General features: G+C 43.3%; 1 protein-coding gene across 1 annotated transcript in view; it reads right to left on the bottom strand.

The window, feature by feature from the left end:
• MED13 (mediator complex subunit 13) overlaps positions 1–18,664 on the bottom strand; it is a 3,555,174-nt gene that overhangs the window by 573,283 nt on the left and 2,963,227 nt on the right. Inside the window, exon 26 of the mRNA XM_044054535.1 lies at positions 18,464–18,637. Within this exon, the coding sequence (XP_043910470.1) occupies positions 18,464–18,637 (174 nt within the window). The remainder of the gene's footprint in view (positions 1–18,463; positions 18,638–18,664) is intronic.

Below are 18,664 nucleotides of genomic sequence, written 5' to 3'. Positions count from 1 at the left end.
GCTCCCCCTGAGATTCAGCTGAAACCTCGGCTGGATCCACAGATTCCACCGTAGTTTCCAAAGAACCGGCGTCCGTAACGGACGACTCATCCTGCTTGGACTTTAACGTTTTCTCTTTACGCTTCTTAGCGGTAGCGGGCGTCGGAGGATCCGACGGCATATTGTAATTACACCGCTTACCGAAGACAAGTCTAGCACAATCTAACCTGCGTTTAATGGTGCGCTTATTAAATCTAGCACAAAAGCGACACCCGACTACGTCGTACTCAGGCCCCAAGCAAGGAATACAAAGAGAGTGATAATCCCTATGAGGTATCTGCTTCCCACAAGAAATACAATTATTTACTTTTTCTGACATCCGGATTTAACTGAGGCAAGAAAAGACAAAAATATTCCCCAACGGGGTACTTAGCCCAACTTGGTCTTCGGTCTGAAACTCAGAATACGAAAATTTCAGGACACCGAACGGCACTTGCAAACGCTGCTTCTGCTTCGGACCATGCGTCAAGAAAGACTGAGGATATGGCGTCGGTCATGCGCTTTAGTACCACGGCGTACTGACGTCAGATCTAAGCGACCATGACCGACGCCAGCCTAACACTTTGGTATTCGGGCCGACCGAGGACAGCGGACTACCCACAGGTTATGACTGCAGCAATGTGAGATGAAGAACATCCAATGTTGCCTTTAATTTATGGACTTCCCAAGTTACATAAAGATTCAAGTAACCCACCAATGAGGCCCATTGTATCTGGAAGAGGGTGGGTTACTGAACATCTATCAGTATTCATAGAGAAGCATTTAAGACCTATTTTGAATAAAAATAAATTTGTCTTACGTGACACAAAGCAATTTTTGGTAGACCTCTATGAATGTACCACACATTGTGACAATATTAATGCTTGCTATTTTGTCACTCTAGATATACAGTCTTTGTTCACTGTAATACCTAATGAACTAGGTTTAACTTTTGTCACGAATTATTTAAAAGAGTGTAGTGACTATTCTGAATTGTTGATAGATCTGATTGTCCATTTTCTTGAACTTGTGCTTTATAATAACATGTTTATGTTTGATGAGATTAAGCAACACGAAGGCGTAGCAATGGGCACTCCTTGTGCCAACAGCTACGCCAACATGTTTCTAGCATTTTGGGAACAAGAAGTTTTGTTTAAAGAAAAGTTTTTTTAAGGATTATGTCATCTTCTTTCGTAGATTTGTAGACAATGTCTTTTTTCTATGGAATGGAACAGTAGATAACTTAGAAAAATTCTTAAATATCATGAATAGCTTGACAAATTGTTTGAAGTTCACTATGCAATACTCCTATGAGAAAGTGGTGTTCCTAGATGTTTATGTAGAAAGGCTACACAATGGTCTCATCAATACAGCGGTATATCGGAAACCATGTCACAGTAACATGTTACTACATAGGACAAGCATGCATCCACCCCATATTTTTAAAATTATAATTAAAGGACAATCTTTAAGATGTTCTAGGCTAAATCCGTCAGAAATAGGCTTAGAAAAAGATCTGTCATGTTTACGGAATAGATTAAAGAATAGGGGCTACACAATTAGTGAAATAGATCAATACACCACTGAAGCCCTTGATTCACGTGATGTTAGAGGTAAACCTTATTTTGGTCAAGTACAGGATGTCATCAGAACTGATATTCTTCCGACACCTTTGAATGTCAAATTTGCAACAAGTTATACAACAGACTTATTTGAAGTCAAGAATATCATATGTAAACACTGGGATATACTAAAGGCTGACGAAGAGATTTCTAATATAGTTGGCAAAGAACCCTCTTTTATATATAGGAATAGAAACAACTTAAAAAGACTCCTCTGTTATCCTAAGAAAGCTATACAGCATGTTAGTTCAGGACATACAGAAAAATTTGGTCATTGCAACTTTTGTTGTTATATTGATAGCAATACCACATTTATCCATCCAGATAATGGTAAAACATTTTATTTTAGAACACATGCGAATTGTATGACACCTAATGTTGTTTACCTGGCAGTTTGCAAAATATGTTCATTATTTTATGTGGGTAAGACGAACCGCCCACTACGTGACAGGATAAGAGAGCATATTTATAACATCAGAAAAAGTAATACACAGAATGCTTTAGCTAAGCACACTGTCTTACACAACATTCAACATGAATTTCAATTTAGGGTACTAGAAATAATAGAACCTAATGCAAGAGGAGGTAATATAATAACATATACAGAGGAGAAGGAAAATAACTGGATTATTTTGTTAAGAGCAGATAGAGGCTCAGGACTAAATGACAAAATCTCTATCAAACCTGCACTTAGAAAACGCAGACACATAAAGATATGAGAATACTTATTTATTTTAAATTATAACAGAGATATATATAAATATCTTAAACAACAAAAATTTTTATTAAAAAGTTTTATATTATATTTATAATTCTTGTTGTATTTAAAGGATGCGCTTTTTAAATGGAGTTAGTTTTCATATATATTTTTATATATATATATTTATTTTTACATGATTAGTAGCAGTCATGAATGCACTGATATACTTTTGTATTTGCTGCTTTAAATGTTAAATGAACTAATTGATGTGTGATGATGATTGGTTCATTTGAATTGTACTTGCTATGTGTTTTAGTATTTAAACTGTTCATGTTCAGTAAACACTGTGATCTGATGAAGCTGTTTTATAGTGAAAGCTCTTATCCATTGTTCTACCAATAAAAGTATCTGGCTTTGAATATTAGATTTGACCCTTGCTTTTGCTCTTGTGCTACGTTTTTAATATATATATACTGGTTGTTTTCACAAGAGCATTTACCAGTGAGAGCAGTATTTTGGATTTTTGACTTTTAGGAAAGTGTTTAACAGGGAGAGATCCAAAATGGGTTGCCACGGTTGTCCTTTTCTGGGAACTAGGAACAGAAGCCCTTTCCTACAAATATGGTAGGGACTGGTTACATATTGTGCATTGAGCTTATAGTTCCTGGAGGACAGGTGAAAAGCTGCAACTTGGTTGTGGGGGGAGGGATATTATTCAAGGAAGGAAGTTCCTTCTAAGACATAAAATAACCCTTTTTATTAATAGAAAGGGCCTACTGGTCTGTGGTAACGGACTGAGTTAATCTTCTAGACGGGCAGGGTAGGGCTGAGATGGGTGGAGGATGGGGGCGGGACTTGGGAGATGGTCAGTGACATTTCTGATAAAGGAGGCTTCTCAAATATGGGGTCCCTTTGAAGTTTCTCTGGAAATCTATTCCTAGATGCCTTTCTGTATTTCTGGAGTGGTCTAGATTCCCTTCTAAAAACAAAGTTGGCTTGGTTGGGTAGTTCCTCTGGTATCTAGGTATACAGGTAAGCAGAATCTGTCAACAGATTTTCATTGTTTTGTCTTGTTCTTTTAAGTCTTTAAATAAGCTGACTGCTTGTGGGCCGAACAAAGGATTCTTCTCTAAGGGTGAATCAATGAACTTGGCTTTGAAGCCCTCTGGCATAGGTTGGCTGTACAACCATACATACCTGCAGATGCTTTGGAAGAGGCCTCCACAGAACCATAACTACATTTTTATAATGCGTCTGGCCACCTGAGTGGCCTGACTAACCAAATTTGCTGTTTGTGCTCCAGGCCCTGCTAATCTAACACTACCATGTTCAAACTCTTGAGGGATAGAAGACATTTGGTTATCTGGGTCTAGTAGCAACCCTGAAGGCACAGTAGTAGTAGTGTAGACCACCTTTCCCAACATACCCACATCCCTAATGTCCTTATCCAAAGAGAGGGCATTGGTGTAGAGGGAGCATTTTAGAAGGCTTGTCAGAAGAGACACTGCAGGTGGGTCTGCTACAGGGTTATTATACATGAATTTAACCTAATCTAGAACTTTGTAGAGAAGCTGTTTGGCCTTTTGGAAACAGGGGACTACGAATCAGGAGCTGTAGAGGTACATTGGAAAGCATTCAAAAAGGCCTCCGGGACTGGAGGGACAACTGACGGGCAGGAATTCCCACTTCCAAGAGGCTGTAGTACGCCTCTGCTGGACTTATGAAATGTCTAGTCTCACACCCAAAATGTTTCATCATGTTTGAAATGGTCTTCCCAAAAGAAGCCTCTTCCACACAGGAGTCAGCAGAGATGGAGTCTTCATTATCCAAAGTGACTTGATCAAGGGAGTGAATCTGAGAGGAGTTAAGTCACAAAATAATTAGGCGCATACTGCTCTTTGAGGAAAACAAATCAACAGTCATTTTCTGAGGGGTAGGAGTGGGTGGGGAGCAGACAAAGGTGGTGATCTCAGTGTCATTATGGCCTTCAGCAGACTTTCCAAGAAGTAAATTCACTCTTCTGCTCTACATGGATGAGGTGAAGAGACATGCTTAGTCTTGTGTCACTTTCTTTGGTATGATGTCTGCTTGAACCAAGTTGGGAGGCTCAGACCAGACATATCTCAATTTACTTTCTGGGAATCTCTACCCTGACTACTATCCTGTATTATGGAGTCAAGGAGGATTTTTATACATTTATCTGGAATCCCAGTTTGGTAATAGGTGATGAAACCCTTGTTGATGACTCTTGAAATGTGGGAAAAGACTCTGGAAAGATAAGCAAGTTGTCTAAAGGAAATATGTGAATGCCATGCAGTCTTCAATTATCATCATTACAATTAGACACTTTGTAAATACCCTTGGAGCTGTAGATAATCCAAAGGCTAATGCAGAGAAAAAATAGTTGTGTAAAATCTTAACATAACCAAAGATGTCCTCTTCCATATTGCAGTATTCAAAATCCTTGGGTTATCCTCTGCTAGCTTCCCAAATGTCCAGCCAGTATACAAAAGCTTCTAAGTCACTGCTAGTTATGTGGGACGTCTGATATCTCAGGGTGCATGGGCCATAAAAGTGACATCTGCACGTACTCTTCCCCAGAACTCAATGCCCCCGTTGTACCCCAGGCCCAGAACAGCTGTACAAGACTGGTGTCATCCAAGAAAGGATCGTTTTAACTGAAAAAGGGGGTTAGGAGGGAGGGAATGAATACTGCAACATGGAAGAGAAGGACATCTATGGTTATGGCAAGATTTGACACAACTATTCGATGTCCTTCTATTCTCATATTAAAGTATTCAAACCCCTTGGGGGAGTGCCAAAGCTCAAGGGAAGAGGAGGGGGTGGCATAGAACTGTTTGCCATGAAATCATGCAGGATTGCCCTGGCAAATCTTGCTCTAGATCTGGAGAGGTGATCCAGTGTGCACTGTTTAGTGAAGGTATGGACAGATGTCCATGTAGCTGCCTCTGGAAGGGAAGCAGTGTCCTGTCCTTTAATGACTGTTCCAGATGAAGCCACGGTTCTAGTGGAGTGGGCCTTAATTTTTTAATTTAGATGTTTTCCATGGTGGGTGTAGCAAAAGGATATAGCTCTGGAAATCCAGGCAGAAATGGTCTGTTTTGTCACCACTTTTCCCAGAGCTCTGGGGTTGAAAGGAGACAAATAACTGCTTTGATTTCCTAATGGACTTGGTCTTGTCAAGGTAAAAATCTAAACTGTCTGTGAACATCATGGGAAAGCAAGATTCACTCGCTGTCATTCTGGGGATGTGGGGAAAAAAGTGGGCAGGTGAATACCTTGGTTTAAGGACAGCTCATTGATCACCTTGAGCATGAAGGAGGGGTTGGTCCTCAGGGTCACTCTACCCTTGTGGAGGAGGAGAAAGGGAGGTGTTGCCATGAGGGCCTGGAGCTCTGACACTCTTCTGGCTGATGTCAGGGCCACCGGGAGTACAGTTTTCCAGGTACAGTGTTTCAGATATGCTTTAGATGCTGGTTTAAAGGGAGCAACCGTGAGCTTCTTTAACACACAGTTCAGGTCCCATGGAGGTGGAACCAGCCTCCTGGGGACCTGTGATGCAGTACTCCCTTGAGGAATAACTTTGCAGGAAGAGGGGATACTAGAGGAGAGTTAAGAGGCAGACAAGCCGAAATAGCAAGGTGGGCCTTAACAGAGGAATATGCCAACCCTGCTTGCAAGAGTTCACACAGATAGGACAGCACTAAGGGGACCTCACCTTGAAATGGGTCCAGCTGTCTTTGTAGACACCACATGGAGAATCCTTTCCATTTAGACAAATAAGATCGCCTAGTATTAGGTTTCCTGCCATCCTGCAGGACTGTTAGCATGTCCACGGTGTAAAGGTGTCTGTACGGGATCAAAATTCTATCACCCACAGAGTTAGGTTCAGATTCCAGATGGGGATGGATTAGAGTTCCCTTGTCTTGTGTGAGATGGTCCACTCTCTGAGATTGCTTGTGATGATTGCCCCTGGTTAAATGCAGAAGGAGGGGGAACCAATGTTGATTTGACCAAAAGGGAGTCACAAAACAACATTTTTGGTTTGTCCCACTGGATTTTCAGTAGGACTTTTTGAAGTAGTGGGAAGGGGGGGATGCACAGAGGAACATCCCCTTCCATGAGACTGATACGCTGTCTGTTTCCCTCACTAGGGGACTGGGTAGCCTGGTGTAAAATGGTGGCAGTTGTCTGTTCAGAGAGGAGGCAAACAGATCTATTTGTGGTGTACCCCACTTGTGGACAATGTCCAGGAACACATCCCTGTGAAGTATCCATTTGTGGGATTGTGAAATGGACCTGCTCAAAGGGTCTGCCTGAGTGTTATGTGCTGAAGGGATACAAACTGCCTGCAGGATGATTCCTTTTTGGGCCGCAAGATCCCAAGCTTGGAGTGAAAAGTCTGCACAGCAAGTAGGATTTTGTTACCCCTGTTTGTTCACAAACCAGAGAACTGTAGTGCTGTCTGTGAACAGTTTCAGAGGTCCTTGTTTTAGGATATGCAGGAACATCTCTCAAGGCAAATAGGACTGCTTTCATTTCCCTCAAGTTGACATGTTCCCATCTGAAGGTGACTGACCAGGTACCCTGCACACTCATGCTGCACTAAGCAGCTTCCCAGCCCAGATCTAAGACATCTGTGTACATCTTCTGAATCATGGAAAGGGGTTGTAAAGGAAGTCCTGGGTTAAGTGTGACTTGGTCCAAACACCAAAGGATCTTCTTCCTTAGGCATGGAAGGAAGGGAATGTTGAAGTCCAAGGGGTGTGAGTGTTGGGTCCATGTGGGCCTCGGATACCACTGCAATTTGTTCATGTGGAGTCTTGCCAATGGGAGCACTAGAATAGTGGAAGACATATGACCCAGTAATCTGAGATACTGTCTTGCTGTCTTAGCAATGGCACTGAGGACAGAGAAAGTACAGTTTTGTGTACACTTACCATAAATGTAGATGTTCGAGTGTATTCACTGTTGCAGTCATTACATTTGGGTAATCTGCTGGCAGGTTGCCCTCAGTCGACCTGATTAACAAAGTCTTGGGTCCTGAATCGGTTGCTGTCCCTTCTTCCATGACATTAGGTCGTCAGGGGTATAAAACATGTAGCCGATGCCATTACATCAGTTTTTCTTGCCCCCAGATTTCAGGTGCCCCCCAAAATGGGTAGCAAATAAAATTAAAAACAAAAACATACCTCCAACCAAAGGCAAATAAACAAAAAGGCTTTTAAGCATAGCAAAAGAAAGCAGAGGTATAGTAAGAGAAAAACAGGGGGCTGGAGGGAGGGTAACCAGGACTGCAACAGTGAATACACTTGAACATCTACATTTATGGTAAGTGTACACAGCTGTACTATGTTCTTCGTGTTTCACTGTTGCAGTCATTACATTTAGCTAGATTCCCAAAGCTATAGTTGGGAGGATGGATTTATACAGCATTAGGACCAGCTATAAGGCCCTGCAAGACAGCAGTGCCAAAGCCAGCTCTGGATTTAGAGAAAATTGGTAAATGATAATGCTTAGTGAAAGTATGTATGAACTCCAGGTAGCAGCTTCTAGAATATCCTTGGTAGGAACACCTCTGAGAAAGGCTGCAAAAGTAGATGCAGCCTTGGTGGAATGAGATCTGATCCTCCGAGGGATAAGTTTTCCATGGTGCTTATAGCAGAAATTAATACAATGGCTTATCCCATTTAGAAATGGTTTGTTTTGAAATAGCCTTCCCCTCTGCCCCAGCAGCAAATGCCACTAGCAATTATTCAAATTTTCTTTGAAATTTAGTTCTGTCCAAGTATAATCTAAGTTGTCTGTGCATGTCCAATGAATGCAGAATCCATTCCCCTTTGTTCTGCGGATTGGGATAGAAGGTGGGCAAATGAATGGACTGGTTAAGAGCCACACTGGAAACCACCTTGGGCATGAAGGATGGATTGGTCCTCAGAGATACCCTGTCCGCATGAAAGATGATGAAAGGCTACACTGCCATAAAGGCCTGTAATTCAGATATCCTTCTAGCTGAGGTGATTGCTAATAGGAAGGCTGTTTTCCAAGAGAGAAATTTTAAGTCTGCAGTAGCAGCTGGTTCGAAAGGAGGTAAAGTGAGCTTCTCCAAAACAAAGTTAAGGTCCTAAAGCAGGGGTAGGAGCTCTCCTGGGTGGTCTCAAGTTTTTGCTTCTCTGAGATGCTGCTTGAGCAGAGGCTGAGAAAAGAGGGGTGGCTCTGTGTTATAGTGAGCTGAAATAGCTGAAGTGTGGATTTTAATAGAGAAAAAAGACAGGCCCTTGTGAAGCATCTCAGTTAAGTATTGCAAAATCTGAGGTAAATTGGGCGCTGCTGTGCTCATCTCTAAAGATTGGTTCCAGCCACAGAATCTTTTCCATCTGTCAGCATAAGATTTTCTAGTACTAGGTCTTCTCACCTCCAAGATGACATCCATCACAGGTTTGCTGAGGGATGCTAAGGGTGAATTTAAGTGATTAGCCAAGCTGCAAGGTTCAATGTTGGGAGCTGAGGGTGCAGAATTTGGTTCTCCTGCTGAGACAGCAAGGAAATTGTCTGAGGCAGGTGCCATGGAGATATTTGTGACACTGCGCAGGGGTGGGTACCAGTATTGGCGTGGTCAGTCTGGAGCAATCAAAATCATTTTTGGTTTGTCCTGTTTGACTTTTAGCAGAACTTTGGAGAGCAGAGGCAGAGGGGGAAAGGCGTAAACTGATAGGCTTTTCCAGCTGAAGGACAGAGCATCCACTTTTCAGGCTTTTTTGTGGAGTCCTTGTGCAAAATTTGTCCAAATGGTAGTTCTGGGGGGAGGCAAATAGATCTATGTCTGGACTCCCCCATTTGCTTGTCAACATGTTGAAAATCCGTGGTTCCATTTTCCACTCGTGTGGATCCATGAGATTTCTGCTTAGTCTGTCTGCCAGTGTATTCAGTTTTCCTAGCATGAATTGAGCTTATAGTTGCACTTGGTAGCTCAAGGCCGTGTTCCACAATACCATGGCTAGTCTGCAGAGGGGGTAGGAACGTGTAACTCCGATTGTTTATGTACCACTTAACCGTGGTGTTGTCAGTCTTTACCATTAGTTGTCCTGGATGAATGTAGTCCTTGAATGCTGTCAGAGCATTCTGTACAGCTAACATTTCTTTTTGATTGATATGTAGGTGCATTTCATTTGGGTTCCATTTGCCCTGAATGCACTTCCCTGCCAGGTGAGCCCTCCATGCATAGTCTGATGCGCCTGTAGTTAGGGTTTGGGTGGCAGGGGGTAGAGTGAATGGCGGTCACTTTTTTTTGTGGCAGGCCTCTGCCCACCATAGGAACTCCAGGCGTAGGCAAGGTATGATGGGAATCATTGTTTCCAGGCTGTGACAATGTTGACTCCATAAACTAAGTACCACTGAAGTTTCCTGATATGCAGTCTTGCATATGGAATTAGAAGAATGCAGGAGGCCATGAACCCCAAGGCTTGCAGTATTTGTCTTGCAGATAGCAGGGTTTTTGTGGCCACTTGTTTGAAATAAGTTACCAAATGAATTTGCTTTTCTGGCGTGAGGAAAGCCATCTGGGTAGTTGTATTCAAGCTTGCACCCAGGAATGTAATCTGTTGAGAGGGTACCAGTTGTGATTTCTTTTCGTTTATGGTGTACCCCAGACAAGTTAGAACCCTTTTTACAAACGCCAGATGATTTAGAAGTATGGCCTGGTTTTCTGCCTGAATTAAACAATCGTCCAGGTATGGATATATTTAAATATTTCTTTGCCTGCAAAATGCAATTACTGGAGCCAGGCACTTTGTGAATACCCTGGGCGCAGTAGACAAACCAAAGGGCAGTGCAGAGAACTGATAATGCAAGTAGCGTAGGTATCTTCTGCAAGATTCCTTGATTGGGATATGGAGGTAAGCTTCTTTTAAATCTGGAGTTGCCAACCAGGCATCTTTGCCTAGCATAGGAAGTAACTGGTGAAGAGTGTCAGCATCTTGAATTTTGGAATGTCCAGAAAGGTGCTTAGAGTAGACAGGTCCAGGATTGGATGCCATGATTTGTCTTTTCTGGGTACCAGGAAAAGCCTGGAATAGAAACCTTGTCCCTTTTCCTCTTCTGGTACCGGTTGAATAGCTCCCATGTTTAATAGGGAAAGTACTTGTTTCTGAACCTCTGCCCACTGATTTGGGGGCAGGTCTGGCCACCCGTTTGGTGTTGGCAACGTGTGGAAATGAAATCTGTATCCCTGGGACACTATTTAAAACCCATTTGTCTTGAGTTATGAGTTCCCAGTTTTTTGCACGAAGAGCAATCTTTCCCCCCCAAAGGGGCGGCTAAAAGATAAGTGCTTGGTAATTTTAAAGGAAAGTCATTGAGACTGTTCACCATAGGGGGTGTCTTATTTCCAGATTTGGAAGTGGAGGATCCCCACTGCTTAGTTCTGAGTCCCCTGGGACTGAAACCTGGTGCTTTTGGTGTGTCTGGGTTTGGTTTGAGAGGATCTGGAAGGAGTTGGAAAGGACCAACTCTTAGTAGGCCAGTGCCTACTAAATCTTGGAGGTTGCACTTGTAAGAAATCTTAGTTTGCATAGATTTAGCTTTATCGTCCATCTTTTTTAGAACTTCTTCAGCCTTATTGCCAAACAGGCGGTCCTGATTTAAAGGAGCATCCACCAATTTTGCTTTAACATGATCAGGCAGAGATTGCTCCTTAAACCAAGCATGCCTTCTAAGCACAGACCCAGTAACAGCAGCCCTGCAAGAGGCCTCTAAAGAATCAAAACCACATTGCAAAGTACATTTCCCAACTTGTTCAGCAGAATGCATTAAGTCCTGTAAATCTTTATTTTCCACAGAGTCAGAAATCAACATAATTTTCTGTTTAAGCAGTCCAATAATATGCTGTTGATATTTTAACATATGAAATTGGCAGTTTAAAGCCCTGATTGCCAAGGTTGCAGAAGTTATAAACCCTTTTACCCCATCTATCCAGCGCCTTGGAGTCCCTATCAGAAGGGGTAGGATTGTTAGCAGTAGAAGACTTCATGCCCTTGGGCCCCTGAGAAATGGTTTCTGGATCTGCAACAGGATTTTTGAAAAGGAACTTGTGGGACTCAGGAGCCCTGTAGTATCTCTGTCAGGTTTACTAGGAGCCAGAGGCAGGGAATCAGGGGCCATACTGGATTTGGAAAACACATCAACAATGTCTAGTACAGGAGGTATAGCCAAAGGCCTATGCTGAGGTAAAAGAAGGAAATCCCTAAGCCTCTTCTGTGATTCAGAAAATTCCTGACTTTCCCAGTGGAAATGCTCCCTTAAGGTATGTAAAGTTTCCCCAAAAGAAAATTCCTCAGGGGGGAAGCAGAGGGAAAGGAATCCTCTGCATCAGAATCCTCATAAGTAGGTATGGACAAATCCAGGTCATTGGAAGAAATCAGAAGAACCAGAGTCCTGATCAGAAGATCAATAGTCAAGCTCAGCCCTAGGCCTCTTAGAAGGGGGGGGGGTTGACTACCGCTGATTAGAGTAATAAGATCTTCAGCCATTTTGATCATTTTTTTTTTTTAGGGACAGGGGCCTGAACATGTGGCCTGGGCATCGGTTTTTTAGACATAGATCGAGATTTTGGCCTTAGTACAGAAGGTGGAGTCTGTTTAATATGCAAGTCTGCAGGCCTGAATACACCCTCAGAGGCCGGTGCCTGCACAGCGGCTCCGGCCCCATCCAAGGTAGAGACATCCGCGGGTTCCATAGGTGAAACATCTCGTGGCATACCAGACTCCGTATGGGTCTCGGTAGAGGCCAGCAAGTCAGAATTAGCAGATATCAGGGGCAGCAAAAGCGCCTCACTGAGTACCGGCTAACTGGCGTCTGGCTTAGGAGAAGCGTCGTCGGCAGCTTGGGACCTCGACGGCCTGTCTTTTTCTTTGCGTTTTTTCGGAATTGCTGTAGTCGGATGGCTAGCCGATGTTATTTCTGGATAATTAAACCGAGAACCAAAATATTTAGAGGCAAAAATGTACCGACAATGGATAGTGCGCTGATTAAATAAAGCACAAAACCGACAGCAAGGTACGTCGTGGTCAGGCTGTAGTCAAGGAATACAGTACAAATGAAAATCTTTATGAGGTATTTGCTTTCCACAAGTAATGTTATTATTAACTTTTACTGACATTGGAAAGGAGCAAGAAAAAGTTTCCCCAACGGGACACTTAGCTTTAAGTTGAAGACTTCGGTTCTGAAACTCGAAAACAAAAATTTCAGGAGTCGGCCGAACGGCACTTGCGAACTGCTTTTGCTTCGGGCACCGCACGCCAAGAAAGACTGATGTAATGGCGTCCGCTGCATGTTTTATACCCCTGATGACCTGACATCATAGAAGAAGGGACAACAACCAAAGCAGGACCCAAGACTTTGTTAATCAGGCCGACTGAGGGCAACCTGCCAGCAGATTACCCAAATGTAATGACGGCAACAGTGAAACACGAAGAACATCAGGGTATTGCTTTAGGTTTTCCACCTTCTGGGGTGGAAAGAATGCTCTCATGACATCTGACCTTATTCTACACCCCAGGAAAACTTGGTCCTGAGAGGGATTCAGGTTGGACTTGGGGTAATTGATGTTGAATCCCAGTGCCTGCAGGACTGAAATAACTTTGTGTAGTTGGTGGTGTAGGGATCTGGAACATTCTGCCTGTATCAGGAGGTCATCCAGGTATGGAAAAATTTGAATCCCTTGGACCCTGCAATAAGCAATCACTGGAGCCAGACACTTGGTGAATACCCTTAGAGCTGTAGAGTACCCAAAGGGCAAGACCAAGAACTGAAAATGTGAGGAACCCACAGAAAAACAAACATTTCCTGTGGCTGGGCCTTGCAGGGATGTGCAGGTAGGCATCCTTTATGTCCAAGGTGGCTAGAAATCCCTGAGGCATTACCAAGGAAAAGAGGGTCTGGAGCGTAAGCATATGAAAGGGCATCTATATTATCTTATCTAAGTTTCAGAATATCGAATCTGATATGGTCGACGCCATATCATCGAATTCTGAAACATCGAAAGATAAAAAAAAATGCCTAAAAACAAAAATAAAGAAAAACTTAACTTTGCTGCGCCCCCCCACACCCCCCTACTTAAATATACCAATTCCGAGACCGCACTACATTGAACTAAACGGAAATCTCCCCTTATGCTTTTGCTAATCTGATGCCAAAAATATCATCTTCGATATTGTCGGCCTTCGACAACGTGAAGTAGACCCTATGAAAGGTGGGTACTTGTAAGAAAAGGATGAGGTGAGAGAGATCCGGGATAGGTCTCCATGGTCTATCCTTCCTTGGGACTAGGAAGAGTCTGGAGTAAAAGCCCTTTCCCTTTTCTGGCAGGGGGACGGGTTGTATGGTTCCTTGAGAAAGGAGGCCATCTGTGACTGGCTGGAAAAGGGGGAGCTGGTCTTTGGGTAGCTGTGGGATTGCTCTTGAAGAGGGGGAATGATCCAGGTCATGAAATAACCTTTTTCTATAAGGGACAAGACACACCTGTCTGATGATATGCTTTGCCAAACTGGAAGACAGTGAGAGCACCTTGGGGGCAGGGGAATGGACTCTGTGGGTGGGGGTGGAAAGCAGAGGCAGGTAATCACGGGCCAACTGCTCTGTCCTGAAACTGAGGTTTCTGGGCAGCAGTCTGAGCAGGCTTGAAAGGAGTCTGCTGCTTCCTGGTGCTCTTTCTGCTCCAAGAATGGGGGGGGGGGGGGTTGGAACAGACCTTTTCTAATGAACTGGGTCTTGGTGGGGTAGTTCCTATGAACTTTGGTGATAGGGGAGACAAGTGTTTGAGGTCCTGAAGTTCCTTCCCCTTTCGTTGAAGGGTCTTCAATAGCTCAGCCACTTTATCCCAAAAAGGCAGTTATCCAGGGGAGCATCTAGGAATTTGGCCCTAATATCAAGTAAGGGCTGTAGTCTTAACCAGGAGTATCTTCTACGGACTGACGCATAGGCTGCAGATCTGGCAGAGGCTTCTGCAGCATTATAGCTGTATCTAACTGAATCTCTTGTGACTTGAGAAGACAATGAGATGAGGCCAAATATTTGAGCCTTGGAAGGTGAGTCAGGGAGATTTGCCAAAAACTTGGTGACCTGAATCAAAAGGGCCAGGGCATACTTAGACATACACATTTGGTAATTTACTGCTCTAAAGGCCAAGGTAGCAGAAGTGTAAACTTTTTTGCCAATGCGCTCCATTGCCTTATGGTCTTAGTCTGTGGGAAGGACAGAGGTGGAGGGAAGCAGTCTGGATGTTTTATCTGCAGAAACTGAAACAGTGCCAGGATTTCCAACAGGGCATTTAATCAGGAATTCTGCCCTTTCAAGGACCTTATAGAACTTCTCTGTCCTTCGAGGGGCAGGTGGTTGGGAATCAGGAATCACAGAGGCTGCATTGACATCCAAGAAGGCTGGTAAGACCAGAGGAATGGCAGGAGCAGGAGTGTCCATCTAAAAGAGCTCATAGTATCTTTTTTTGGACCTCTGACATTTCAGAGGAATCCCACTTAAAATATTCTCTCATTTTTGAGATGGTCTCACCAAGTGAGTCCTCCTCTGGGAAGCATATCCAAGAAGGTATGGCATCTGAGATGCACAAGAAAATCCTTCGAAGAGGATTCTGAGGAATCCTCAGCTTTAGGCTGGACAGTGTCCTCGATCTGAGGCCTGGAACTACAATAGGTGGGGAACCAGCCAGTGGAGAAGTACGCATAGCAGACCTTAGGGCCATGAAAGCATTAAATAGGCTCTGGGAAAAGGCCTGCCAGTCAGGTTGGCTTTCTGCAGGGGAGGAGACATCTTTAGTCTTTTGCTTCTTTTTCAGGAGAGGCCTAGAGGGCATAGGGCATAAGGAGGGCCTAGATTCTGTTGGCTCTGAAACAGTGGAAGAGCCTATCTGGACAGCCATAACAAGCAGAGGTTCCCCCTTGTCGCCATCGGCTGACGTCTGCGAGACCTCCATGGATGTGCATTCCACCCTAGGTTCTGCGGCCTCCTGAATGGTACCTGCTATACTTATATTGGCAGATTCCGAACATTCCTCCAGGCGAACATCGGCCACAGGAGGGATGCTGGGTGAAGGAGGTGCAGCAGTAGGTTCAGGCCTGGAAACTGGCCTTTTTGGGTGGCTCTACGGTCAGACTAGACGGTCCTTCCATATCTAGCATCAGGTGTTTAAGACGTTGGTTTTCTAAGTAAATATTAAGAGCATGCAGATGACTGCAGAGTGTCTTGGGTACAAACGCCTGACAGATCGTGCAAGTTTGATGGTCATGTGTGGGCCCTAGGCAGAAAAGGCACAGCTCATGGGCATTCTTATGGGAGATCTGATGTCCGCACCTGCATTTTCCTTTCCTGGATGACATGAACCTAAACACGCATGCAGTGACCCAAAAGAAGCAGAAAAAAATGGCCCCAATGGGGTACTTATCTTTTAAATTCAAAGACCTGTTGGCAGGTATGGCAAAAAAAGCTGATGTTCAACAGGTAGCAGAGAAATTGTGATGAAAGGCACTAATGCAGATGTCACTTTTACAGCCCCATGCACCCATTGCAAATGTCACACATTCCAAGTGCCTAGAAGTGACTAAAAGCTTTTGTATACTGGCCGCACGTTTGGGTAGCTAGCAGAGGATAACCCAAGGGTTTTGAATACTGTAACATGAAAATAGGACATCTGATAATATGATCCAGACACAAAATCTGAGAAATTTCTTGATGCCTGCTGCTACGGGGATGTGATGGTAAGTTTCATTTACATCTAGTGTTATCATGAAACTCAAATGGGAAATGACAGGTAACAGGCGCTGAAGGGTCAGCATTTTGATACTTTTAGACACACAATAAGATAGGAAAGCTCTAGAACTGGTCTCCAAGGAAGCTTGTTCTTTGGAACAATAAATATTCTTGAATACAAACCTGTGATCCAAAGCTAGGGGGCTCTAGGATTCCAAGGATGAACCAGTGCGGAAGAACCCCAAGGGAAAAAACTTTGGTTCGGAGGGTTGGGAGAAATTCTCCTGAAAGGAGGTACTTGTGTCTAGCGACTAAGGCAACCCTCCTGTTCCCCTTTTATCACCAAAGAGTCTGAAAGAATCTGTTGCCACAGGGGAATGTAGACAGCTGCTTTCTGGGACAGATGTAAAGGCAGATGCAAGAGAACGTTGCAAGCTCTTTTTTTTTTTTTTGAAAGTATCTCCATTTCTTTCTCAGGTGGAGTACTGCCCTTCAGGGGAGAGGGTCTGGAAACCATTTGGGGGTGTACACACAGCTGTGTGGAAATGGCTGACACAGATACCTCAGAAGGATAAGCTAAAGCTGAAGGAAACAGCTCAGATACTGGCCAACGTCTGGCACATTCACTTGCTGTGAGTGTTGGCTCTCTTTTTTGGAACTAAAAATATTGGTTTCTTTGTACATAGCCTTCTAGTTTCCCTCATGAACTTCAGCAAACTCTTGGGGAAAAAACATGGGTAGAAGGTAAGCGTGTCAAATTTTCAAATCTGTTAGTCCGAGTGTGAACAGACGGAAGTGTACAAGCTCCCCCCCCCCCCGCCACTGCACTAAGGAAGTTTACAAGCTAAGGCAACATAACTGAGTTCTCCCTTGTTATCAGCATTAGGTGGGAGAACCAGTACTGCTTGGGCCAGAATGGGTAATTAAACGATTATTTATCGCCTTTCTTCTAACTTATGAACAACTCTGGGGAGTTGGGGTATTTGATAGGAAAGTACAAAGATCCATCCGATCTACTGCCCAGGCACCTTTGCTTACAGCTCTGAAGTAGAATTGTTTCAGCTGCCCATTGCTAAGAGAAGCAAAGCAGTCTATCTATGGCATACCCACTTGTTTGTGAGGTCTAACAATGCTTCCCTACCTACATGAAGCATCCCTGAGGTCCTGTTTAAGTAGCCTGTGATGGAGTTCTCCAGAGTTGCAGACTGCAGGTAAATCTGGAGTAAAGTTCCTAAATGATGGCCCAGTTCCCCAAGTTGTGTTCAAAGCAATGTTTAGAGAATGTGTGCACTGAGGACCAGTTAGCCAATAAACAAATATTTGCAATGAAAATATTCCTGAAACTAGCACTGGAGACAGATATTTCTTGCAGGTGGACAGTCAACTAATGGCAAAAAAAAAAAAAAAATCTAATCTGGTAATGTACCTGGAAAGTGACTACCTGGCAACCCCAAGTCCCCCCCTCCTGAAGTCAAGGAGAAAAACAACTGGTCTAGCTATTTAAAACTTGCATGCAGGTCAAGTGACACAGCAGCCAGTATGATGTGTCATGGGATGCACAAAAAGAAATCACAAAGCCTCAAACAGGGATCTGACAGAAAAAAATGTCAAATTTTGAGTGGCAGGGAAGAAATGCCTAACCAGGGGACTCACTAAAGGTCATCTACATTAAATTACCACTTTTACATGGGAGACAAGACTAACATAAGTAGTGGTGAAAACATTGCTAGCAAAACAAACAAATGATACTGGTGAATACTGTAGGTTTTTATATTTCCTAAAACATGATCCTGTTTTTTTGCCCATTCTCCATTGTAAAGTGCTGATGAAACTATCTGAATGAAGTTACACCTGCGGTAGAGATGGTGTTCCTATACGGGATGTCTTGCTATGAAATAAGTTTATACATGCACTGGAGAGTTATCAGTTCACAGCTCAAGTTAATTACGCCACCCATCTTCAATTCCCACTTTATCCAGTTCAGCATCATAGGGAACTGGAAGACATCTTGAGGTGGCTATAGAACAATGACTGGCAGAAGAATTCACAATCTGAAAATTCAGCTGTCCTGTGCTAGCATCCCATTCAAGAATTAATATAGTGTTCACTCAACATTTAGTCATTTATTTTCATATTACAGATCATCACTATGTGCAATTTAAATCAATGTATTAAATATAACAATTTGTAAAACTATACTGTATTTTCAACAAGCAATCATTAAAGGCAAATGTACTTCACAAATCAACAAGCTGTTAGTGTATGAAATAAACATTTTATATTAAACAATTATATGGAGCTATGCCATGCACACACAAATGATGCACAACAATCAGATACTGACCATTATTTGGGTTGAAGGGGAGGTCCACGTCTGTAGAAGGTGCTGCCTGTACTGAAGCAGAAGTTGGGAACACCAGTATATGCGTACATGATGTGTCCTGGGGTGTATTCAGCTGTGATGTCTGCATATTCAGGGTAGTGCTGCGTCCGAACACAGACCCTGTTGATACAGAATCTAGAAAATCAAAACCATCACAGTATC

This window comes from Protopterus annectens, chromosome 13.part0, assembly GCF_019279795.1.
Source record: "Protopterus annectens isolate FY-2018-M chromosome 13.part0, PAN1.0, whole genome shotgun sequence".
In the NCBI taxonomy this organism is placed as follows: Eukaryota; Metazoa; Chordata; order Ceratodontiformes; family Protopteridae; genus Protopterus; species Protopterus annectens.
Note: the sequence above shows the minus strand (reverse complement) of the source record. Positions and strands in the feature narration are given on the sequence as shown.